Source organism: Odontesthes bonariensis, chromosome 22, assembly GCF_027942865.1.
Source record: "Odontesthes bonariensis isolate fOdoBon6 chromosome 22, fOdoBon6.hap1, whole genome shotgun sequence".
In the NCBI taxonomy this organism is placed as follows: Eukaryota; Metazoa; Chordata; class Actinopteri; order Atheriniformes; family Atherinopsidae; genus Odontesthes; species Odontesthes bonariensis.
The window spans coordinates 16,673,515-16,700,093 of NC_134527.1; the positions used below are offsets into that span (position 1 = coordinate 16,673,515).

The following is a 26,579-nucleotide window of genomic DNA, read 5'->3' on the forward strand; positions in this document are numbered from 1 at the left end:
TCTTGGAGAATATGAATATATATTTTTTATTTTTTTTCAAATGGTGTGTAGCATGCCAGCTTTCAAGTGTAAAAGCTCTACGTACTTAGCCTAAATTCTGCCCATATGAACTCTATTTGCGTCCCGCTTGTCACCTCCAGCTATGGAGCTATCCCTTCGTTCACAGCTGTCTCACACTACTACATTTACTGTTACTATAAAGCTGCATGTTAGCCTCTCTGTTTTAAAATTCATCCTTAAATTCCAAGAACAGCTTTGAGCTTGGAACAGAATCTGATAATATCCGAGCCATGAAGTCCATCCTTAACCTCACAACTTTTAATTACCTACCTGCCTCGGCTCCAGTTCATCACTCACCTTCCTTCCGTCTTTAATTCGCTCAGGGATTATGCAGGTTGCTTATCTTGATACTTCAAAGAGGCTTTATGCCGAACGATTTAATTTCTGTCAAACTCTATTCAGTCTACAAATAAAGTGCAGCCTACCTCTGCAGAAGAAGCCGTTTACACGTGACCCAACAAAAGCAGGTGCATGCAACAGCAATTTCAGCACTTGGCTACTTTGCATGTGAAAGGATTAGTGAGAATGGGCTTAAAGTCTTATCTAATAGACATTATCATGGATGTCACGCATTACCAATGATGTCGGGGGGGGGGGGGGCGGGATTTTGGAATCACCAGTGCTGTACAGATCTGCTAAAGTTTCTGGGCTAAAGGGCAAAAAGGCATTTAATTAAAAAAAATAGAATAAATATGCAAGACAACTGTAACAACAAGTCCCTGTGTTCCAATTTTAAGTATGAGATACTGTTAATCCCATTTCCTTCTAAAGATACCCGTTAGTCAAACATAGTTGTGGTGGTTTATCGATGAAGTATTTAGAATCGATTTTGCAGCAGAGGACTTGGTTATTGCATTATTTCATCAGTATCCCCTTGAGAGCAATTCAGTTTGAGCTCTTGGCCCTCTGTAAACACTTTCAATAGTCGATGCTCTTACTGCTGAATCGAGGCCTTTTCACTTTTCACTAAGCAAGCATCTTGTAAATGCATGTCAAACACTGCTGGTGTCAGCAGATGTGTTTTCAATTCCAACTGGACGGACATATCTAAATTCTCTTTGCTTTACTTTTTTCTTAAACGGCCTCCTAAGCTGTTTTTGGGAGTCGTGAATGAACTCAACACAAATGGAATGAGCTTTTTAGACGCCGTTCATTTTGTCCAGTGCTCTCTGGTAGGTTGGTAAAGTGGTATAGTGAGCTTGAAATGTGGTGTTTTTTTTATGTGTAACACACATACATACGCATACTCGTGTGCCTAAAAAATATATGTGAATTATGTCTAAAAGTCAGTGAGAAGGTTTTTAAGCAAAGTCTTAAAGAATTCCTTAGCTGTTCTGATGTGAAAAGGTAGGTAGGTAATGCTAATGTCTGTTTCATAAAACATTACTGTAGAGCTTGTTAAACATGCAAAAGACAAATTGCAACCGAAATACATTGATTAAAGAAAAAGATTTAAAAAACAAACCTGTGATGAGTTCAGCTAAAAATAGCTGTTTTAGTCCAGCTCTCACCTTACTGGGTCTCTATATCTCCTTAAGTTGTGCAGCTGTGGAGATTGAAATAAAGTTACTGTTAAAGGAAGGAGGCCTGCACATAACATTTCATTAATGTAAAGACATACATGTTCATACCAGTTAATTATGGACATGGGTCAGATGAGGTGGTCGGCTTAACGTCTCACAAAGCAGCTGCGCTTATACTTACGTACAGGATCTAGATGCTTCCCCTCAGGAGCTGCTTGTGATGTCTGAGTTTATTTCAAAGGCCTTGGCAGAGTGTGGGAGGTGTGGGATCCAACTCCATCACATGCTGTAATTGCACAGATGGCAGTTAAAGGTTGCCTATGAGTACCCCTGCCCCAGCATGTGGGATACTTGGTGCTTAATGGCTATCACTGATTAAAATGGAAAATGAGATTTCGCTGTATGCTAATCAGTTTTTGTCCTTATTCAAGGCTTAGTCCGACCGTCCAGCTGTACGTGTTGTTTAAACATCACTCCTTTTACATAACTGCAGGGAGTTGTAATGAGAGTGGCAGGCTCAAGCTTAAGAGTGATTTACCTGCTTTGATGCAGCATTTCTTTTCAATAAAAGTTACACAATATCCTGTGGATGGCACCTACAGGCACTGAGAAAGCTTTGAGGGTATTAAAAAGTTTTAAATTTGATTTGCAGAAGTCTGCTCCTGGGTTTAATATTGTTTATAGAAATGTTCGGCTAAGAGTGGGATTGCTTCTGTGGTTTCAATCAAAGTCGTCAGTGTTTTTACTTCTTCCTGCCAGAGAAACACTGACATTTTTGCAAAAACACAGTCTTTTATCCAGTATTCTATGTGAAACAGTTGATGAGAAAGATTAAAATTGTGGAAAACTCAATTTACTTTTCAAATACTCTGTCTGACTCGACCAACTGCCTGATTGGATTCATTTTGGTCTGTTTATAACAACCCTAAGAAACTGAAAAAGAACCAAGAGGTTTCCATTTGCACAATTGTTTGGTGGTGCTAGACCACTACCAGAAGGGCTCTTGCATCCTGAGACAGGGGGCAAATCTTTAGTTGTCCTCTCTCCGCCGATTGCTCCTGTTTGTGCCAAGTGAGAGTCCCACCGTTTAAACAGGTGCGTATGTGGTGCGGTGCACACTGCCTCGCCTTTTTTTGACATCACATTTTCAGAATTTTATTTTACAGCGGTTTATTCTTCTCTCTGTAAATATTTTTGACTGACAGAATAAAAGGTGTCAGTATCGATATGTCCAAACAAGCATCCCCAACTTTAGTCACAGCCTGTTATGTCTAAATATATCTTAAATGTGCTGTATGTCCAACCTTTGCCCAGTGTTTGGTGAAACAAAGCTAAAGGCAGAATTCTTGAACTACTTAATAAATTAATGTTGTGATGTTTAGTGCCTCGTTTTCCTCGACTAATTCTGTTTAGATTTTGGTCAAATCGTACAATCTTTGTTCATCCAATTAGACAATTTGCTTCTAAAGGTCGTGGAGTCATTTACCATGAACATATGATTGCTGGTGATTATGGTTTTCTTTCCGTGATGTTCTCCACAAATGAGCTCTGGATCTCTTCATGGGGGTCACTTGCTTGTCGGTCACCTGTCCGACCAAGGCCCCTACATTCCTGACCATTCAGATCTAAGAAGTCTAGCAATAGTTTCAAACATTTTTTTAAGAGAGAGAATGATGGAAGGCTGTGGACAATTTAAATGGAACAGAAAATTCCCCGTCCAAGTCCAATTAATTTAAATGGACTTCTGTAAAGCAGTAGGATGTATGAGAGCTCAGTTGAACATGTCATAACAAAGTATTTTATGTTGAATATTGTGGTCTTTATTTACTTTTTTTTTTTCACAAAATAACAAAACACATCAGAAATGTGTTTCTGGTGTTTTCTGATCTTAAACACTGTATTTCCATGTTTCCAAGAAGTGACAGTGAAAGTTAAGTAGATGCCATTTAATGTAACTAAATTTAAAATGCTAAAGCTTAACTTTAGTCCTGCTCCCAGCAGCAGAATTGAAAAGTGTTTTTAATTTTTTTATTTGATCAGTGACTAATAAGCCCCAGTATTGTTTCAGAGATCACAGAGAATGATCGAGAGCTTTTGAAACTTTTAACACTGGTGCCATGGCAGTATTAATAGTAAAGTCTGGCTCAATAGTGGTGCAGTGATTATTAGTTATAACAAATAGGGACAGGTGGATGTTTGCAGGGAGACATGTATATATAGCCATGAATGTGCAGTTCAGGAATGTGACTGGGACTTTAGAGGTTACACATTTGGAACTGACTCGACTGGACTGAACCTTTCATACTGTCCACACATAAACACGGGGCTTATAAGATCTCATATGCAGCCTTTTGTTTGGTATATAGATATATTTCATTGATTGGGAATTGGCTGCTGTGATTCTAAAAAGGAAAAAATAAGATCTACACCCTGCTTGCATTGTAGACCAGTTTTTCATTTTCAGCTCTTCACTGTAAACTTAATGAGGTAATGTTATATAATCAGTGATGACCAGAAAATGAAAGAATCCAACAGAGCACTTTGCATTATTGGAAGACTCCCGACAGACTTGCAATGGAAGTGCAGTACAGAAGGTGCTGTACCCTCTTGCATGTTAATGTTAAAGATTCATACTTTAGGGTTAATTTGACAAAGTGGCCACTTGTTTGTGGGAGGGTCCAAAGAAATTCCAAAGTCACTTAGTTGGAACTCAGAGTTGATCCTTTGTGATATCCCTTTAATCTATTTTAAAGAAGATGATTGTATGAAATCAGGTTCTTATACATAGATTTTCAGTTTAATTTAGATGACTGTCATCAGAGCTGTGTATCTCATTCCCCTGTAGTTTCAATCTCAGTTGTTTTTTCCCAGTAAAAGCTCATCAGTGTGCACTCTGCAAATTTTTTATTTCATAACAGCAACTTTAGGCACTGGGGTTTATTCGAAGTCCATTACCAGGCTACAAATGCTCACATTCACGTCAAATGTAAATTAATCCACTGTTGGAAAGAGTCTGTGACGAATGCACCATTTCCTTTTTGACTGTAGTGCTCAGCTGGTGTTCTCAGAAATCCCCAAGCTTTTTTATGAATACAAAACTACACGATCAGGACCAGTTTATGTCCAATAGGCAAACCTAATTTTTGATAATGCCAGCCTCATCTCTTTTTTTTTTTTTTTTTTTTTCATCTTCAATGTAAAAGTTTTTTTGTCGACTACAGAGTTTCCTCTTTTGTGTCAAAAGAGGGGGGGGGGAATTTGGAAAATTGGAAAATTTGGGGTTTGGTGGTTCATTTTGATTGTTGTCACTGGCAACATGGCTGTAGATAATTTAAAGTTGCAAAGCTGTTTTTTTTTCAGCGTAATGGCTGAGACTAATATGACCCTCACCGTGCTCCACACCTTCTGTGACAACAATGAATCAGATGATGGCAACATACTGCTGCTGACGGTTATGGATGCTTTATGGTCTTCCATGAGAGAAAATGGGCTTGGGTTAAAGCATGTGAAAGAAAAGCTCTGAAAAGTAGCTCACAATAGAATGTCAAGCTGATGTTATCCTTTCAGAATTGTTTATTTTAAGTGGTGATAAAGATGAGGTTGCACACAGAAAATTGGACACAATCAAAATTTGGTCAAATATTTTCAGAAATATCCACATGGAAACTTAAAAGAAAAGGAAAGACAAAGGTTATAATTTGTACCCTTTATTCATTTATGAAAAAGACCTTTTATATATATATTTTTTTCAGGGGTTGTTTCCCCAGTGTTGTGCATTTTCACAGTTTTAAATAATTGTCGGAACCAACACATTTTCAAGTATTCATGTAAAAGTCAAAGTTGAACAAAAGTACACATTCTGTTTGAACAATTTCAGTGCTGAGTTTCCAGAAAACAAACCAAACAAAATGAGAAACATACTCAGTAGCTCATGTCAACTTATGTGCTACATTTTGCAGTTATATTTGAAAGAATGAATTGTTTTTCCTGACATAAAGAACAGTGAACAGATGTATGGGTTTTTTTTTTCTTGGGATAAAACCAAAAATAAAAGCGAGAAAATGAAGCCAGGTGGTCCTGAGAGTCCACCAATGTCTCATGGAGAAGAAAATAACTACATTTAAAAATGTAAAGCAAAGGTAGCAGCCCTCTGAAGAACTGTAATGAAGTGGGTTTAGGAGAGGAGACATCCACACTTGGCACAGCCCTACTAGCATGGCTACATCTGTAATGTTTCTCTGGAAAAGCAACGATTCATTTAATCAAAAACAGCAGAAAACAGGCCAGCCAGTAAGTGCCGAGAGGTTTTCGAATTCACGTGCCTCCCACAGTTTCTCACTATATAGTTTTGGCATTCTTCAATATTGGCACGAATTTGCCATCCGTACAACAAAAATAATAAAAACAATTCTGTGTTTTTAAATTTTGTTTTTCTGTGGCTTAGTTAAGGAAGCGTCTCTGATGTTTTCAGATGTGAACATAAATACACCTCATTATCACACATATAACGTTAACAGATTGAAACACGCAGAAGACACTTGGTGTCGTTTGCCTACAAAATAGCATTAAATACTTTTGATAGTTGACAAGCACACACTCGGTGACCTTAATACTCCTGTTTGCCATTTTGAATATTAGAATGTTAAACCGCATGGGATATACATGCTGCAAATCACGACCCGCCCATGAGCAAACCGGTGTATTTGGCTTCTTAGCTTTCTGCCATGTGTTCAGATGGTCCACGTGCAGGCCTGATAAATGAGTACACGCTGCCAATGTGACACTGCTGTGACAATCAGATACCATGCCAGGCCTGCTCCTTTCCCCTCAGGGTATTTTTTGTATGTTTGTGAGGGCAAGCTCGGCCCCTGTTGTCTGACAAGGACATAACCTTCCTACATCGTATGTGTGTTTGTGAGGGAGAGACGGAGGAAGGGTCATGACTCGATGACAACAACCAAAGCACATCAGTGAAATTCCCCTTCCTGTGTACGGTAAATCCCTTTAGTGGCATCTAAACACAAAGTGTGTCAAAGTTAAATTACATACACGAGGACCAGCTCTAGTACTATCCACAGCATCCATTGGTCACTGCAGGATATTACAAAGCAGTCCATACAACAAAAGTGGCCCAACGCAACAGTTTGTATGTTGAATGAAAAGTCACCGAGTTCATAACACGAGCGGCAGCTTTCTGCAGCCTTTAGTGCAAACCACAATTTGAAAATAACTTGTGGCTAACATCCAAGTCGCTCTTGGAAAATGTCTGTGATATTTTCAGCCAGCAGTAACATCCACATAGATTCTGTTTGTCGTCTTTGTATTCATCCCCCCCCCACACACGCTTGCTGCACCCTTAAGGACCGTGACAGCCTTTCAACTCTGCAGTTTGACCTCCCTTAAACCTCTGCCATGACACTAGCTAGCCTGGCTCGGCACAGTTCAGTTCATCTGGAATATCAGAAAGTGTGTCACAGTAGATCTAATTATGACACCAGTTCCCCAGTAGCCTCTTAGTTGCCTTCTCCTTCTCCCTTTATCGCAAGGCCCTGTGACTCAGCATGGTACAGAGGCGCGCTCGAGCCAAGCATGGGTGTCCATCATGTATCAGCTTAGAATGTAGTAGTTCTGTAGCTCATGCCATGGAGAGATTTGATCAGTGAGCTCTGGTTCTGCTAATGATATTTGACTTGTAGTGCTTTACTCTACAGTGCCATCAGAGATTGTTATCGTACTGTGCATTTGTACATTTTCAGTTACGGGAATCCTTTTTGGTCAAGCTTGAAAGAAACCTTTGAACATTTTTTGAAAATAAATACTCAATTTTAAAGTCACAGCATCACACTAAACGAAGTTCTACAAACTACTGTCATTTTGCATCTATTTATGTAGATATTGGGTCAATGAGATAAGTGCTTCAATTAAAAAAATTCAGAAGTGCTGGTATGTGAATTTTGTTACTTTTGGACAGCACTGGAGTAGTTATTTTATTCGCTTTCCATGTTTCATGCTAAGCTAAGCTAACCTAACTGCTGACTACAGCTTCAGATCTAGCATACTAATAGCAAGAGGTATCAATCGTCGAGATTTCAACAAGGTATTGTAGAAACGCATTTTCCCAAGTGTTAAACCATTCCTTTATGGTCTTGGCCAAAGTAAGTACTTCTGAGTTTTTTTTCCCAAAAAAGGGCCTGAACCAAGTCTGACAGATCAATGCAAGGGTAATCTCTACAGATATCTATGTTTGAATACATAGAATCTGTGTTTGGGGAACATTTTTGGGAGCCGTCTGGTTTGCATTTGTTGGTTGAACAGTAGTGACCAGACCCTTTTGACTGGGTTTGATCACATTATGGTAAACAGTGATGTAGACAGCAAGAGATGCAGAAGCTACTGACCGACACAGAATCTGGAAACCCTGTTCAATGACGATGATCCTTTTTGTTTTTCTTTTAAATTGAGCTGCCTTCAAGTGACAAAATCTTAGCTGTTATGCAGATGTCCGATGGCTTCCATGAAAAAAAACCCAATCTGGCTCCGTCACTAGACTAAAGCCAAAGGGTTCCTCAATTCATTATAGGGAGATAGGAGTCAACTGATCTTTGTGACAAACACAAGTAGAAAAACAAGTAGTAGATTTAAATCCAAATAATTTCTTTGATTGGAGTTGAAACACACAGGGGCTGGGGCAAGCAAGATGTTTGCATCTGAAAGCGAAATACTGTGCACACAAACAGTATTTCATTCAGCTTCTTGTTTGCTTTCAAGAGGGGTTCTAGTTTTCCCTCTAACTTTTCCAGTTGAATGGACATCATGTTGCTGGCTGTTGATATTTAGCTGACCGAAGTTGTTTTGCTCATGCGTGTGTGCCTCCATTACATTTACTGGCGGTAAAATAAAAGAAGACAAGCCCCACATGCAGCGAGAGCTGCAACTGGCAGTCAAGAGAAGTGGGTCATCTATATGCCAAGCGAGCAGTCGACATTAAACTCGCATGCTTCCTGCTCGGCTTTTCAGCCTTGGCAGCGGATAAAGAGTGAGAGAAAGGAGAGGTGGAGGCAGGGGAGAGGAAGTGTGGGGGGGGGATACTGTTGTAGATAAAGATTAGAGATGGTGGAGGAGGAGGGACAAAATATAGATAAGTGTTACTATCAGGCAGAGATCTTTGGAGTTTTAATTCCATATAAAATGGATGCTGTTATTTTAAAACAAGGCAACAATAATGAATAGAAGTCATGAAAAAAATTGCAAAAAAGCCACACTGTCTTTGCAAACTGGCTATTAAAATGTATCCCTTTATGTTACTGCTTATTAATAGAAGTATTGATTGTTCAGTGTGAGCAATGCAAACAGTTTCTCACTGTGGCAACAAGGAGTAGACAAGACAGGACGGATGGAAGAGAGAGAGGAAGGAAGTAAAAAGGGGCCCTGAGATGGAGTGATGTAGACAAGTCTACAACAGCCTATCAACAAAATAAAGTGACTTGAATGAGGTCAGCTGTGGAGTGCTCTTCAGTAGATTTATCTCAAGACATTATTGCATGTTTAGTTTATTGTACTAAGTGCTACGTGTGAGTGTTTGCTTCACTTCTCCACACGGAGCATCTCCTCTGTTGCATAATGCACTTGAAACACAACACTACATGTTAATTTGGATGTTTAACTGTAACTACAAATAATACTGCTCACGCCTGTTAGACAATAGATTTGCCAGCTCATTGCAACTAAACATAAAAGCCTTTATTATAGACCTGGGTTTTCTTTCGTGTTATCGTTCCTGTCCTAAACCCACACACGCCGGCACCAAAAGTCTGGAAGAAATGGGACAAATGGCCAAATACTGCATTGCACTTTGTTTAAGGCTAAATTGTTTGCAGTGGAAAGCAGTGTAAACTTAAGGCAGCATGGACTGAATGTCTTGCATGTTCTTAAAAAGTACTAAATCTATTATGTCACCCATTGCAATTTGTCTTGTAAATGACAACAACATCAAACACAATTAAATGCGCTCTCTTCCAGCGCGTAAATAAAAACACGTCTGGTACTCGTACACAAAGTTTGTGCAGCATGTGTGCAGACTTGGTCATGCACTGCACATGTTAAAAGCCTCCCACGCTCTGAAATCCTACCATCACTTGGCTCAAATAGCCAAAATGTAACTGTTCTATTTCATTTTTGTATTTTAGCACAGTGAGACCCGACCCATGTGTGAAGGTAGAATGGTTGCAGTTAGTTCTCTCCAGTTTATTCCAAAAGTATGCTCAGGCTCCCACCTTAAAGCAACACCCGGTCTTTTCCTCGGTACTGGTTAATTAGCCTGTTGTATATTTCACAGTCTCTTTAAAAGATGAGAGAAGAATATAGAGGCAGAAAAGGAGTAAATAAATATCAAAGAGCTGGTGAAGAGGAGAAGATAAAAAAAAAAAGAGAAAACAAATAAGAGATGATACTGTTAAGGTATCCAAGGCCAGTCTGGTCTTTGGAACAGGTCAGTATTTGGGTGGGATGACCACCACAGGGTCACCATTCTTTGGCCGCCACATCAGCACCTGGGCATCATTGGCGTTGGGCTTGACCATGGCGTTAGGGGTGATGGGCTCATTCTTGCCCAGTATCTGAGGCTGTTCCTGGGCCACGGGTTCCTTTAGAACAGCCCTCTTACCCAGCGGCTTCTCTGGGTCCACTTGGATGTGAAGACGCATCCTCCAACGAATCGTCTGCAGAACGAGAGTCTCTGAGGTGGCCTGATTGATGGCCACCAACCAGGTTGTGAAGCTCTGGTCACGGTGGATGCTGCTTAGCTGAGGCACGTTGCTGTCGCTGACCGGCACTCCCCAGGTCACGCTGGGGTAGAAATTGTCATTCATACTAACAGTGAATTTGCTGTCCTTCTTGGTGGGCCCTACCACGGTGCAGGTCTCTGTCGTGTTGCCGTACCATGGGTAGTTGACACCGTCTGAGTCACTGATGGCCTGGATCTTGCCGTCACGTAGGTCGGGAAGCTCCCAACTCGACCTAGAAGTTGAAAAAAGTTACAGATTATGATTTAGCATCGGGGAGTTTTGCATCACATCAACACATGACAACATCAAAGGGGATAGCAGCCAGCTGTACGTCAGACACAGTTCTAGCTTTTCATAGAGTCAGAATTTTCTGATCAAGTCTTGCAGTTTGGGTCATTATTTCTATGAATTGTGTAAAAACTCAATTTAAAAACAAACTGATGGGAAACAACATGTAATGATGTTTCATTGTGTAAGAAGAGTAAGACAAAGGCAAACTAGACAAATTATTCAACTGAGATAGATGTTTGGAAATGATGGTTTAAATATTTTTTGCCTCCGTTTTCTTTTACAAATATGTTAGATTTCTTGACCTAAAGACTACGAAAAAAATGAGCAAAGTTGCAATTAACCAGGATTGACCAGATGTTTTATTTGAGGCATAGCAAACTAAACCATAAGTTTCTTCATCTAAAAAACCTCTCCTGTTCATCACCTGTGTAGAAAATAGAGAATTTGAATCCTGATAGTGACTTTTTTGCACTGTATCTCTGTGGATCTAAGAAGCCTGACAGTTGGGCAGTTTCAATTTTCCTCCTCTTGAGTTAAAATACGACACTGTGATAAATTATTTCGACAAGCACAGCAACTGAACAACTTAAGTGACCTGGTACCTCTGTCCTGTCCACCTATCGATTTTCTGCCCACAGCGGGAAAAAGATTACCTTTTTATCCCTGAAATAGAGATCAGCAAAACCGAGGAGATAACGATGTGATCTGACTCCAGCCACATGACTTACCGCCTGCCTGGCCAGGACTCAAACTGTGATTTATGAACTCATCCAGGGGGTTAGATTAGCATGTTAAGCATGCTAATACCTGGCCCTCCTAAGTGCCTGTACACGTGCCGGTTTGTGCGTGAGAACATTTTAATATCCGGATATGTAGATCACGTGATCATTGTGTCATGACCACAACTATGCAACAAATAAGTGAATGCGATTTTTGATCTCCTGAAAATCACCAGCTTGTCTTTCATTTTGTTTACGAAGAGAGGAAGCAGAGTTGACGGCAAACAGGTAAAATGTGTGTCGCCTACCCATTTGGCAACCTTAAGGGGAAAGCGCTGCAGAAACGTGGCTCACTTCCTGTTAGCGGTTTCACCGCCTGCTCTGTCACAACTGACAGACTGCTGGTCTGCAGCAGGGGGTGTGAGTGATAAAAACAGTTCACCTCTTTTTAAAAAAAAATGTTTTTTTAAAAAGCTACTCAACTGTCTTGGGACTCCTGAGCATGTCAGGTGTTGCACATGTTGCATGTATTCATATGTGCAAAAGTTAAAAAAAACAATGAATTGTGGAAGACCGAGTACTTTCAGTTACATCTCACTCAGCCATGAAAAAAAAAGGCCCTGTGAAATGATATGAAAAACAATTTCCTGTTACCTATGCCTGCTGACCATAAGTCCCGTGCACTACAGATAAAAATTGAAAGCTCTCAGGTAGGTTTTTTCTCTCTTTTTTTGTGTGTATAAATCATATAACCTTATAACTTAAGCCCCCAAATTCTGTGATAAATAAAATCATACAGCTTTGGGTAGGCTCTTAGAGTATTTTGTGAGAGTTTGCGTAACTACCATAAAAGTCTCATCAAAGCTGAACGGTAGCAGAGCTGAAAATGGCTTGTTTCCTGTTTCTGCAGCTTTGCTGCCAGCTTCTTGCACATGTTTCAGGTGAACAGTTTGAAGCAACAGAGACATTGAAAAGATTCGGTCTGTCTTTCCGCAGACGATAAAGACTGGAATCTATGAATCAGTCACTGCATCGCTAAGCTTCCCCGCCTGTGGGTATATGTCTGTGTTTGTGACAGGACTGTCAAACAAATTTTATGTGCATTACATTAACATTTATGATAAGTCTTGAATTTCAAGATTGTGTTTTCCTCGTCTTGTTTCACTCCAGTATGCTTGCATGTTTGCATGCCTGCTCCAAAAGACAAACACTGTCCGATGCTACAAAACTGTGCCTCTGTGTAGCCCCAGGGTGCAAACGGGAGTGATGAATGTGTGCAGAATTCTGAAAACATCATCCAAGGCCAACACAGGAATCATCTATATTACCATCCTCAGCTGTTCTACCCAATTACAGCGTGCTGAAGCATTATTATCATCAAAGAATCTACCCAGCATGAGATTCTCAGCTGGACATGCTCAGCTCCTGCATCCTAAGAGTGGCCTGAAAAACATTTTTGAAAAATTGCACATGAGGAATGTTTGAACTTGATATTTTCCTGAAGTTCTGACGTCATTTGCCTTTGATGGGAGAAAATGTTGAAAGATTTTAATGTTGATGTGTTCACGGTAGCAGCACTTCGGCACCTTCAAAATTAATTGACTGGTTAGTCCAAAGTGTTGACTGGAACTGGATACCAACTCAGTCTCACAACAGAATGTGAAATAGCTGGTCCTGACCTTGGCCCGGAGTGCAAAATGTAGAAGTTTCACAGTAAAGGCTCACACACTGTACAGTGTCCATGTTTACAGTTACTATTTCCCTACTTAGATGCAGCCTTTGTGTCGCTACCCAAGGAAGTCTAAATGTCTCAATACATGGGTGTTGAAGCTTGACATGTGACACCATGAAACACTGACACCTTGTAAGGATTTTAACTGAGTGTAACACTCATCCTACACAATATTTTCCACAGTCCTTCCACGTTTCTGCTCCTCTCTCCACTTGTGATTCCTTACCTTTCTTGCTCATTTTTCACCCAGGAGTTAAAATGACATGGCGAGATGTAGAATTAGTGTATTTTTGGTACTTTTTTATGCATTCAGTGTAGAGATGTCGCAACTTTCAGTACTCTTTGGTCGCAGATCAGTGCAGAATTGTGGAAAATAGCTAAATATCGATTATCTGGATGTTTTCGATTATTTCACAGTACATAAACAATCACTCACAAGGACAAACTTGACAAAAATGCACATCCAGCCAAACTCAGGTGGAAATAAGGAGCAAATATTTTCAACACAAGAGACTGTAGACACAAATGCAGTTTACAAAAGACACTGATAAGGCTGCTGAACTGTCAGAGGGGTGGTCACTGTTTCACTGTCTTTCTCTCTCACACACAAACACACACATATATAGATCAAACCTTTACTAAGACACAATAAAGTAGAGGCCTAAATCATAATACAGCTGAGCAAAACATGCAGTGGCGCACAGGGGTGGGGGTGTGAGGAGAGGACTGCATCTCTAATCTTAGTCGCGCAGCACTAAACACCATCTTCTGCGGTGTCTACAGATAAAGCATATTTCAGATCAGCGTGTGGTGGCCCAGTGCATACAGTAAATAACATGCCTGACAGTGAGGAAACATGAGCAGGAAGGGATAAAGAACTTCTCAGATAGAGCTACTCGCGCTCACTAAAGCTAAATTTTAAAGGTGAATTTGTTCATGTTTGTTTTGTTAATAACCACTGATGCAAGATAACTGTATTGACAAGTGGCTGGATCTGAAAGGTCACAGCTATTACTTTCCATCACAATGTCCTACTCTCATATCTGTCAGGTTTTGCAGCCACAAGCAAGAGCTGAAATACTGATGAAATAGTGAAAGATTCTCATAGACTTAAACCCATATCATTTACTTTGCTACGAATCTCTTATTTGCTGTAGACTCTGGAAGACATAATACTTGTGATATGTATTAATGCAAGAAATGAGAAGCAACCATGGACAAATTTCACTACCCTGTGATATTTCCTCTGAAACATCATTTTAGCATTCTTTGCGATACTAAAACAGGAACTCAGACACTTTCACAATTCAAAAGTGCTCCTCTGGCATTTGGCTCTGAATCTTTTGGTCACTCTTTTCCGCCTGCTTGCAGAGTTTGGCAAAAAGGATCTTATGTGTCACAAGTGATCTCATGTTTTAATCAGACCCGGATAAACAGAAGCTTCAAAATGGCGACTACTTGTGTCACAAAAAGTTGGACAGTCAAATATATAGAAGAAAGAATTTGTTTAATGATTCATCTCACAAAATACAAAAAAGGAAGTAATACACATTACGAAGGGTCAGTTTTCAGATGAAATTATATTCTTAAATAGGATGACTGCAGACTTTTTCCTCAATTCTTTGACACTTCATAGATTGAATTAGTGAGGAAAAAGCATATTTGCAGATTAATTACTACTGAAATTACATGATATTTTGTTTGCTAATTTTCATGGAATAATAACATGTCGGTCAGAAAGAAAGAGGGAAATGTAAAACAACTGGGCAAAATATAGGCCTTTGTAATTGTAGAGTAATCTGAATAGTTACTGAGTTATTAGGAGCCATGACCACAACTGACTGGCAACACTTTACAGACAATGGATTACTACAAACTGTAACCCAGCCTTATCTTTAATTATAGCTGATCTGATTCTGGCAGAGTTAAGAATGCATATTACCAGTGAAGTCCAATGTTCCAAACATAAGTATTTGGACATGAGTCTGATCCAACACGTCATCTAAACTTGAATAAATAGAAAAATAGCTCGAGTACTCACATTCCTTTGTCCCCGTATGTATTGTAGAACTCCATGTGGTTACACGCTTGGATCCAGCCGATGGTCCAGGTCTCCTTTGCCGCCACAGGCGGTACAAGGATTCGGGCATTGGCTCGGAAGTGTGGCGTCCGGTAGCGCAGGACCACGCTGGATGCCTCGTCGATGCTGGTGGGGTTGGAGTCGATGGAAGTGTTCAGCTCCAGGACGATGATACTGTCTCGGAAACTCTTGGGCTTACACCTAATACTCTGGATGCAGCCCATTGCATTAAATTGCAACAAAGTCCACAACAACGTCCAGAGTTCTGGAGGAGGAGAAGAAAGACGCATGGAAACAGCAAGAGAATCACAGATGGATCCACATCATGCTCCCCCACCCCCCAAAAAATAGTTTACCAGCACAAAAGTGTTCATGTAAAGAGCAGACAGTCTCGTGGGGGAAAAAAGCCATGCATCTTTGATGCAATAATGTCAAAGTAGAGGAAGACAGGTATAAAAAAATATTGATAGAACGCTTGCTTCCCAGCGCGTAAACGCACCCACATCAGCCCAGCTTAGGTATTATAACCTAAATTTGGTGGTGAGTCCACTAATGCTTTCATTCTATAGGCTAGAGTTACTAAGTCAGTGTCCTCTAAATGTGCTCTATGGAAGAAAAAAAATTTGAAGGATTTGGAGGCTATTGACAACATGTGACATCCACGTGAAAGGTGAGCTTGGGGATAAATATGAGTTAGGCTAAATAATTAACGAAAGTACTTGTGTTACATTTTGGCGTCAGATTCCCTTTTGTGTAATTCTTAGGCTACTGTCATCCAAAGCTGATCCCTGAACTGTTTATGGACCAGTGGCTGACGCGCTGTGTCCAGCTGGTGACAAAAAAGAAATGTCGTGATGGGCACGCTATAAACGACTGGTGGCAGCTCAGAGGTGAAGATGTGGAAAAGCCTGTCCATTGATCTAAATAGCCTCCATTGAATAAAAAGTGTGATTTAACGATTTAAGAGCGTTATATAGCCAACGTGTGCGGATTAGCCTAAAGGATCGTGCAGTGTAATTACAAGAGTTGTGCTCTATTTAAAGCTGATGAAAATAACATGCAAAAAGAAGTCTACCTATAAAACAATAAACTGGAAAGCCTCCAGAGTCTTCGGCGGGGTGAAATCCCGGAGAAATTCAGAGCCAGCGTCGGCTCTCACAGTTCCTCGGTCAGAGAGGTAATTCCGTTAGCCCTTCCACACTCGCTCCCGTTATTTCTTGCCCAGGAGCTCAGCTGATATCACCGTCCCATCGAGAGAGGTGGCATTTCCACGCGCACTAGGCGAATTCGAGACGGAGCACCGCAACATCGAAAGGACACCGCCGGGTCAACTTCTGCGCCCATTTCGCCGGGTGCATTCTTGAATTTAGAACATAATTATAATTTTTTTTTTTTTTTAAACTGTCCGAAATAAAAATAAAACGCCTCACTCGGGAGAAATGCCAGCTGTCACATACTTCGAGCGAGTCGACAGTTGCAGTCCTCTTTGAGATGGGATGCAGCTCAGCCTAAATTCCTGCACAAGCTGTCAGCTCTCCGTCCTAGTCCCATCGTAGCAGCGGCGACAGGTTCACCCCTCTTCGCATTGGTCTATTTGAGCGGCCTGGGGAGCAGCTTTATAAGCATCTCCATGACGACACTTCCGGCCTGACCTGCAAGCACGCTGGGAGATGTAGGCATTCCATTGGACGAGACAAACTTTAGCTAATTTTGAGAACTCCACGAGACAAAAGAAGCTACTAGCACAATACTAGCACAGTCCTGCTAGCACAATCGACAGCATAGGTCTCTCTGATACCTATATACTTCCACTACATTTTAATAGTTGGTTATATAAAAAAAAAACATTTTTAAGCTTTTAACTTGAACTGAACATAACTCAAGTTTACTTCACATCATGTCTAAGACTAAAAACTTCTGTCTGATGTTGAAAATGGCGTTTAATAGCATTTTTTTTTGCACTGACCTATCTCTTTACACACGTGTTTAAAAGACTTAACGATTAAAGTTATTTCTGGCTAGCCTAATACACTATAATAGCTATATGCATTTTTATGGAAACGACAACAGCAAAACCGACAACACCATAAAATATGCCACAAAATTGAAAACGCAACATTTCACACGAAAAAAAAAAAAAAAAAAAAAAACACCAACACAAAACAAAACAAAAAAGTCCGGAAAAAATCAACATCATCAAAAACACAACACTGTAAAACATTTTATTGGGGTTTAGCCTATTGGATTGTGTGTGTGTGTTTTTCTTTTTCTAAAATGTGGTGTTTTTCTTTTTTCATTGTGTTAGCCTATACTCATTGTAGCCTGGTGTTTTTTGTCAGTGCAGTTATGTTTTCTGGAATTCCGATGTGTTTTTTTTTTTCAAGGCTGTAGCAGCTCCGAGCCTCTTTGATTGAACATCTTTAATCAAATCAAATCAAATCAAATTTATTTGTATAGCACATTCCATGTACAAAACAATTCAAAGTGCTTCACATAAAATAAAAGCATAGGCTACTTTAGACGAATCGATCCTTCCCCCACACAACCCAACGCCTCTTTTATTTGCCGACATATGTGGTTATGTTTGTGCTCTCAGCTTTTGTGACTCGGTGTCTGTTGTGTGCCCACGGCGCTCGCCGGTGCTGTCTTTTTAAGCACCTTGGAGAACTCCGCTCCACAGCAGGGCGCAGTGCAGAAACTGAATTGTGACTGTGCGTGAACTACGTCAAATCCGCACGGAAGCGCAGATGCTGCACTCACGGGGCTTCCTTGTCTCCATCCTTTGTTGATGATTTCGACTCATTGTTCACTGTCTCGGGTTTTTGCTGCATCTCGAACCCCCTCCGCCTCGTTCTCTGGATGTCAGAGGTGAGATGGAGGCTGCGGGGACGATCTAGAGACCTTCTGTAAGGATCTGATTCATCCTTTGCTTGGTAAGATCACAACAGTATGCCCTGCGCATTTCGTGCACGTTATATACTGAGTTGTTTTGTTTGTTTGTTTTCTCACAGTCGGCTATACGCAGGGATGCACCTGTTTGCTGTGTTGTTGTTGTGGCGTAATCATCACGTTCTTATTTCATCCTCATGCTGCAGATCGGTTTTCACGGGACCGACTGGAAGCAGATGCCATTCAATACCTACAACCTGCCTGCCTGCGTGGTATAAACAGCATGGCCATCGCACATTCCGGAGGCTCTAAATATATCTATTAAGGCCACAGGAGGGGGAGGAGGGGGGGAGGGGGGGAGAGGGGGGGGGACCGGTGTTGGGGGTTTATTCTGGGACATTTCACTGTCGTGGTGGACTTGTATCACTTGAATTATCTTCCAGAGATTGACAATCGGTTATCGCACCCTTGAAGGAGAACTTGGCCCTATCCAAGCATGCCATCGACTTACAGTGCGAGATCCAGGGCGCGGGAGAGAAACAGCGTCCTGAGCAGACCCGAGTTCATGTCCCTCAACCAGCCGCCGCAGCGCGGCGGCGGGGCCAGCGGCCCCATGGAGACCCGGGGCAGATCAAAACGACTCGGTCAAATCAAGCAGCAAACAAGCCAGCAGAGTGAAGAACCTACCGACAGCGGCAGCAAGGAGAGGAGAGAGTCCACCAAAATGCCAGAGGAAGACTGTATGCTGCTGAACCCTTCCTTCAAGGGAATAGCAATGAACTCCCTCCTCGCCATTGACATCTGTCTGTCCAAGCGCATGGGGGTGTGCGCCTACACGTCGTCCTCCTGGGGAGGCTGCCGTTCCATGGTCGCCCTGTTGGCGCTCACGGGGCACGGTATCACGTGGATCATTGGCACTATCGTGTGTCTCACGCGGAGTAACACTCTGGCTGGACAAGAGGTCCTTGTCAACCTGCTGCTTGGTAAATGCCACATCACTCACCAACTACCAAACGATAAACCACAGTTCAGCACCTCTAAATGAGCCTTTCAGAAGTCATACGACCGATCCGCTCCCATGAGTCTTTACTGAATGAATCTGATTCGCATTCACATTTTGTCAAACACTGCATCCTTTTCTTCCCTCATCTGAAATCAGTGATGATACTGCACAGCGCCTGGGCCACATACGCTTTAATTCAAGGGTTTAGTCAAATTTTAAATCCCCATGAGACATGGTGGGTTCCACGGTGTGTTATGTTAGTGCTTATAGAACAGGGGACAAAAACATGATGTTTGAAACAGTTCTTTATAAAGCATTGGCAACTGTTTCATGAAAGCTAAGCCAATCAGGTAAAGTCCAAGTAAAGATAATATGGAGCTTTTAATGAAAAATCCCATATCTCATGGGAAAAATGTCGATCAAAACAGGATGCAGAAATGTTTGCATTATATCAAACACATAACAGAGAATGTTCAATTGATTTTTGAAAAATACATGCTTATTCTGAATTTGCTGACAGTAACACACGGCATGGGTATATGAAAGTGAGGAAAAGTTGCAGCAATCATGACGCAATGTAACAAAAGCATCTCTGAGAGGCTGAGTCTTTCATAAGTAAAGATGGGGAGAGAGGTATATAACTCTGAGAAAAACTCCACGGGCAAGTGTTTCAGCCTTTAAGAAGTAACTCTTGTAATTTTCACAACCATAATAAAAGATTCTGAGAATTCAGAGAAACCTCTGTTTGCAATGGACAAGACAAGACATCAGTGGATGTGAGCTTCAGGCTCTCGGGCAGCACTGGTTAAAAGTTTAAACAAAATTTTGTTTAAACTTGTTTTTGTTGAAATCACTTTATCAGCTCAGTGACACTTAAAACTGTGGGGGCTGAATGTAGTTTGTTGCTGCAACCACAATGGCAAGTTAGACGCCCCCCCCCCCCCCCCCTCCGTTCAAAATAAAATATGTCTGGTCTTTTTGGAAATCATAGAACCTGTGTCCTTTGAGCTATACGTCAACACATAGTTCAAAAGCCAACATCTGTGGTGGTTTTTGGGCGCTTTGCACAGCATGAGTAAATCTGTGAAGGCACCATTAGTGCTGCCATCCACATTCGATTTTTTTTTCAGAGAATGCCTTGCTCATTTCAGCAAATGTGCCAAACCACATCCCGCACATATTAAAACAGCATGGCTCCGTAGTAAAGAAGTCCTGGTGCTAAACTGGCCCAGTCCAGACAAATCTCACTTTCAGAACTACACCAATCAGTGTCCTCAGTTCCAAACTCTTCAAAACAGAAAACTGATGCTGCGCAAACTTCGTTATGAAACATCATCTGTTGCAGCTTGCTGAGCCTTGGTAGTAGTTTTAAAAAGTGGTTTTATTGTTACTGGGGGGGGAACCACTAATGCAAGTTAAAAGTCTGGACGGAGCCGTACAGCAGCGAGCATCTTCTGCAAGCGAGGCGTGTCTTATATCCACACCTTCACAGGTGCAGCCAATGAAGCAAATTAGGACAATGCAAGACCAGTGGCTGAGAAGGGGGCACAGCAGTCTGAGACTTTTTTTTTTTACTGCATGTTGAAAGAAATGAACCACATGCAGGAACGCAGTTTCACTGTATTTTATGAAGGTGCCTAAAATGAGTGATTATCAGCTTTAATCACAGTGAAAAAGTCAGTTGCTGAAGGCTAAAAGGCTTCTTTGTTGGAGACACACATGACTGTCAACCAGGAGACATGAGCTCCCCACACTGAAGCCTCCTGGTACTTTCTACTATTACTTTTATTTTAAGCTGTTGTTTTGAGTCACTATTTTGTCATGTTTAGGCAATAAGAAAACGACATTTTTGTGACGTCAGGGTCACAAAAACACCACAGCTTGCCTTTAAAACACATCTATCGCACACAGATAGGCTTTTTCTGGCATATCGGGTGATGAGTCATGCCTCTCTGCAAAAGACTCGAAACAGGGTGACACGAAATAAGCCTAAAGGCAGGACAGCGTGCTGGTTTTCACAAAAATAAAGTTTTGTGTATATTTCTATATGTTCTGTGAGAGGAAGTTGAGAGGCGATGCAACACACTGGGAAACGCCTATTTTTTAAAACCAGTCAAATTCAAAACGAGCTTAGATTTAGAAAAATAATGATAATAACATTTCTTAGTGTCAGCGTTTGATATGTTGTCTTAAAAAAAAAGAAGGGTAGATTAATTTGCATCAATCAGCTTTTCTCTGTAAAGTCAACATCAAACTTTGTATTCGAAAAATATTTATACAAAAGAATCTGATCACATGAAGGTGACTGTTTAAGATTGTGCGAGAAAAAATGTTGAATCTAGTTTCGCGGGGTAAATACTGAACTGCACTACTTTGTTTTGCATGCTATGCTACAGAGCAATGCTATCTAATAGACATACACTGCTTCAGATGACATTACGCAACAATTACTCAGAACCTAAAAGAGTCACACAAAAAAGGGTATTGTCCTGTGGGAACATCAAATTTTTCAGTGTTCAGTATCTAATAATTACCCTCATGGTAAAGGCACAACAAGACATTGACCCTGCAGCAAAGAAAGGACTCAGATTGTTCAGAATTATTTGGGACATCTGTGTATTTTCTCAAGAGCACAGGCAGAGGCACATGTACACACACACATACACGCGCATGCGCGCACGCACACACACACACACACAATCTCAACTCAAAATACAGATTATTCACAGGAAAGTAATTCAAATCTACTGGCTGCAGCCATGTTGGGCACTGATTAGAAGCCTGTAAATCTTTGGATTTGGGACGCTGTTGCATTGTTTTTGGGATATTGTGTGGCCTCAAAGGCTTGTTCATTACTCCCTGGTGTGGGATCATTTGTATTCTGCTGAAGCCAAAATCCTCATACATACCCAAACAGTGGGAGGATAATTAATATTTGATGCTGACTGAAAGCGTGTTCTGCTTTCATCTACCGGGAGAGTAATCGGCCACGACTGATCTGTGAGAGTGTGTTTAACTCAGTCCATTGTTGTGACGACATGCAGAAGTATTCCCCATGTAGTGGTTTGAATTCACAATTACACAATGACTGAAACAGTTCAAAAGAAGAGAAAAGATGTCAGAAAGCACATCTTATGTGCAGAGGATGTTACTTGTTATCAGTGGCAGTGAGGCCTGGCTTTGGTGTGATCTGAACTCTTAACACGTTTGTGTATTTCTCTCATTTTGCAGCTGCATATAAAGTTTCAGAAGGGATACAGGTAACAGCTATAAAATGGCTAACATCATACATTTTAGCAGCAGGTGTAGTTCAGTTTATGTGAGGGGTTGTGCTTTATTGTCCATTCAGTTTTGATGCCTTTTCATTTTAGAGTTAAACGTCACCAATCCATGTATAAAACCCTCAAAAGCTTACTTTTTGAATAGCTGTTTCGTTTTGCTACATATACATAACTTCTGCTGAGTATCTTTAGTGCATCAGTGCCTACCGTTTTAAAATTGTTGCTGTTACTCAGAGAGTAGCTCTTCAAATATGCCGAAGATGACAATAAAATCTGGAACGTGACTGTCGATAGTTGTACTAAGATTGATGATTTACTTAACCAAGAGCCAAGATCTATAGTGAGTCCACAATAACAGTGAACCCTGCAGAGCAAAAACTCCTGACTGGGGATTATAAACTTTATTTAAAAAAAACAAAAAAAAAGATTCAAGGTTACAAATCGATTTTTGTTAAAAAAAGTTAATAAACCTGCCAAGACAAATTGTGTCCTCTGTGGTGCTTTAGTCAGATGAAGGGTATCACAAACAAACTTGCTTACAGCTAATAATATGATGAGTTGTTGCTTGGTCCGACTCCATTCATATTAGTTCAGGGATGTGGCAACCTGCTGAAGACACAGCAACTGTCCTTTCTCACATCTCACCAGACTCTTTATCAGCTTTTTCTTTTCACGAGTCTGTCCACCTTTCTTTTGCTTCCTCAGTCACTGAATTCATCTTTCCCACTGCTATCCTATACGGAGCTGCAATTTTATAGAAATAGGACAGGAATTTGAAGACCACATGAGATCAGAGGAAATATTAAGTAGAGCAGTATAACCAGTATGTCAAAATGGTAGACTTGAAGTGCAGTCAAAGATGGCCACGGCAGGGATATTTTTGGGAGTGCCATGGGGTTAAAAAAGCCCTCTACAAATGTCTGGTATGTGGAGCAAATTCTACTCAGTATTGTATGCCTTACTGGTTACCCCTGGTCACTAAGATATCTATTTTCTGCAGCTGTCTTCAGGCACATAAATTCAAATCACAGTGTTAGTTTTGTTGTTTCAGTTTTATTCTGCTGTATATTTCCAGTTCATCACATCTCAGTTGGAAATATTTCATATTTTTTTTTCCCAAGATGCATCCAGGGAATTCTTACATTAATGGAAAGCTAATGTACATGAATAAACAAAACAAAAATATATCTAAGGGAGCATACTTTTGTGACTTATGTTAATTACACTCATGTTATAAGATTTTACCAAAAAAGCTTAAGTAGCCTGTTTTTTGTCTCTTTTTTTTTTTATGGACGAACTATTCTCACACTTTTTTAAATGACAATATCTTAATCGGGCCCAGTTTTTGTGTTTTTTCCCTCTAAAAGTCTACCTAAAAGGTATTTTGAGAGAATCCAGAACTGAATACAAACCTGTTTGGTAGATTTATCTGAGGAGAATATGAATCAATTTCTCTCGCAGTGGGTCTTTTTCAGCAATGCCATTATTTTGAATTTCACAGTGTCTGCATATTTGAATGATAATGCAATATATACTTGTGTTTTATATTAGGGCTTTAACGTGTAATGGTTTATTTCTACGTTGCTTTGGCTTTACTGAACATTTTTTTCCCTTGTGATTCATATGATAGCCCTCATTGTAGACGTCTTGACAGTGGCCGGAGTCCAGAGACTGGTGAAGCGGAGGGGACCCTGGGAGATGACGCCGGGCTTCCTTGACTGCGTCGCCATGGATGTGTACTCCTTCCCTGCTGCACATGCCAGTCGGGCCGCCATGGTCTCCAAGTTCCTGCTGTCCCACCTGGTTCTGGCTGTGCCGCTTCGCATTCTTCTGGTGCTGTGGGCGTTACTGGTGGGCATGTCGCGGGTGGTCTTGGGGAAACATCACCTGACAGATATGTTATGTGGCTTCGCACTGGGCATGCTCCACTTCAGCTTGATGGAGTCGGTGTGGCTCTCATCGAGCACTTGCCAGACTCTTATTTCCATAAGCACGCTCAGCTGGAGCCCCCTTTTCTAAGTTTTTGATATGTGGCTTTGCTAGGCTTCTTTGATACTCCAATCTTATGATACTACAGACTTTGGTAGGTCTCGTGAAGTTATTTTCACAAGAGTGAGGCTGTGAACAAAGTAAGACTGATGATGCTGAATTGCATGCAATACACAAGATGAGCAGACCCCAGGACCCTTACGTCATGCAGCTTAATAAAATCCCACTGTAACATAAATCTACTGCAGCTTGGTTTCAGTTAGTGACTCAAGACAAATATAAGACAACTGCAATACCTGTTGAAAGTTTACATGAGTGGTTAGTTTGTGATCTCTTGTAAGATAAAAATATGTTTCCATTCATCTATAATTCAACATATTTCTCTTTAGATCTTGTAGTTTCATTCAGCCTCTTTTTTTAATCATTATTTTTATTTTATTTTTATTTTTTTTACAAACTTCTTTTTTATTTTTGTTTTGGGCTGGCAGGTTGCTGAAACATGGAGACATAATTAAATATAGAGTTGCCCGTTGTTTGGGTAGGATGCTTCATTAGTCTGCATATAACAGCTGTGTCAAGTCTGCCTACTTGACACAGCTGTTATATTTGTTTATTCTATTTTTATCGAATTTCTGTTGCTTTAAATGTATATTAGTCAACTGTGACCTTATTTCATGAAGAAGTTTCTGAGCGATGAACTTGCACAGAGCTTAACATTTTTTCAATGTGCCATTTCTGCATGTGGAGTGTGTGTGTGCACATTGGCACACAAAGCAAAACATGTTTGCAAGTTATACGTTGGGATGGAACCTGCAGACTTTCTTTCCTCTTTTTTTTGTTTCCATGCACTGGTTTGGTGCAGTTAGATACTGTTAGGTGAACATGAGTTTGTTTTGTTTTGTACAGGGATCTGTATGTATATGATCTTTTTACTTTGTTGCACTGTTGCATAAATAAAACCAGGTAGACAGTTGACTGTCTCTGTGTTATGATTTTTATGCCTATAACAGTCAAACAGACATTGCTGCCCACCTACACTTCTACTGTGTCTATGATGCAAGACTTTGCTAATACCTTGTCATAAATCTGTGTGCCAAGCATTAAAAAGAAAGCAACATTCAACAAAATCTCTGTTTTTAAAATCAGCTGAAAGCAATATGAAGCTCTACTGTTTATTTTTTAAGGCTGCTTTGCACAGCAAGTTGTTTTGATTGCTTCTAAACATCACATGGGCTGCAAGGCATCACATGGTGCTCAACAGAGTCAGCAAAAGAATGAAGAAGTGTGGTCTGTTGAAAGCCCAAGTCATGATGGTTTAGACACGGTCATGGACACGGTTTATTTTTAAAAGTGGAAATATTCCAAAGTAGGTGGACATTCGGTACTGCATTTTTTTCCCTCTGTTCCAAAGCGTTTGAATCGAGTTATGTTTATCCATCATACCCATTGGACAGGAAAATAATGGAACAGCATTACAACACCCAAATGCTCCCGGCGGCATGCAAAGTTCACTTGACATAAAGCTTGAGTGGTTTGTTATCAACAGACGGAGTTTTAGTCTAAATCTGATGATCCCCCCACATGTCATTTTCTTTTTCCTGTGCGAGTATATTTTCTACCAAATCATTTCTTTGGCGGAATAATGATCCAAGCAGTAAACATTCATGTTCTGGTACAACAACTATCTCTATCTTAGAGAATGTACAGTTTGAAATGCTAATTTCCTGTTACACCCATCTTACCACAGAAAATCTGACAGGAAGCAACACCAAATTTAACATCGTGTGCTCCGAAGTGCTTCTAACAGGAGGAACTGAAACTGCTTCAAAGATGCCCTGCTTGCTGAAGTTTTAGCTGTCAAACTTCCCGAGTTGGACTTGCACGGTTATCAATCAAAATAAGTTTGTAAGTGGGTGAGAAACATTTGAACCAAATGCATATAAAGAGGTATGACGAAGCAGCAGAGACAGACGAGCCCCTGATAAATATTTTGCAGCAGGAATCTTTATGTAAGTGAAAGCAGGTCCATCTCTAAAAGGATTTCTAAAGATTGTGGTATGTAGCTATATGGTCTCCAAACGAGGGTTCATCGTGCTTGTCAGTGTCACCACCAGCAAAGGGTCTCCTAACAAGCTTAAATTATAACAAATGAACAGAACCTGTAGGCACACTGAAACAGAACAAGACAGTAGAATATAATAATATATCCACAGTACCCGAACTGACTAC

The 26,579-nt window shown here is 40.6% G+C and overlaps 2 protein-coding genes across 3 annotated transcripts; one reads left to right on the forward strand and one right to left on the reverse strand.

Annotated features, from left to right (window-relative positions):
* Positions 1–5,274: 5,274 nt before the first annotated feature.
* Positions 5,275–17,091, reverse strand: fam78ab (family with sequence similarity 78 member Ab). Of its 2 annotated transcripts, XM_075456277.1 has the most exons (3): positions 16,264–17,088; positions 15,150–15,453; positions 5,275–10,598 (listed from the first exon to the last, which is right to left on the reverse strand). In XM_075456277.1, the coding sequence occupies exons 2-3, from the start codon at positions 15,410–15,412 to the stop codon at positions 10,073–10,075; spliced, it is 789 nt and encodes a 262-aa protein (XP_075312392.1). In that variant the 5' UTR covers positions 15,413–15,453; positions 16,264–17,088; the 3' UTR covers positions 5,275–10,072. The 2 variants fall into 2 exon arrangements, with proteins under 2 accessions (XP_075312392.1, XP_075312391.1); XM_075456276.1 differs by having other exon boundaries at positions 15,150–17,091.
* A 1,363-nt stretch (positions 17,092–18,454) lies between these two features.
* On the forward strand, positions 18,455–25,314 carry LOC142373168 (inactive phospholipid phosphatase 7-like). Its single transcript, XM_075456275.1, has 2 exons — positions 18,455–19,060; positions 23,992–25,314. Exons 1-2 carry the CDS (start codon positions 18,574–18,576, stop codon positions 24,378–24,380), a joined length of 876 nt encoding a protein of 291 aa, XP_075312390.1. The 5' UTR covers positions 18,455–18,573; the 3' UTR covers positions 24,381–25,314.
* Positions 25,315–26,579: the final 1,265 nt, after the last annotated feature.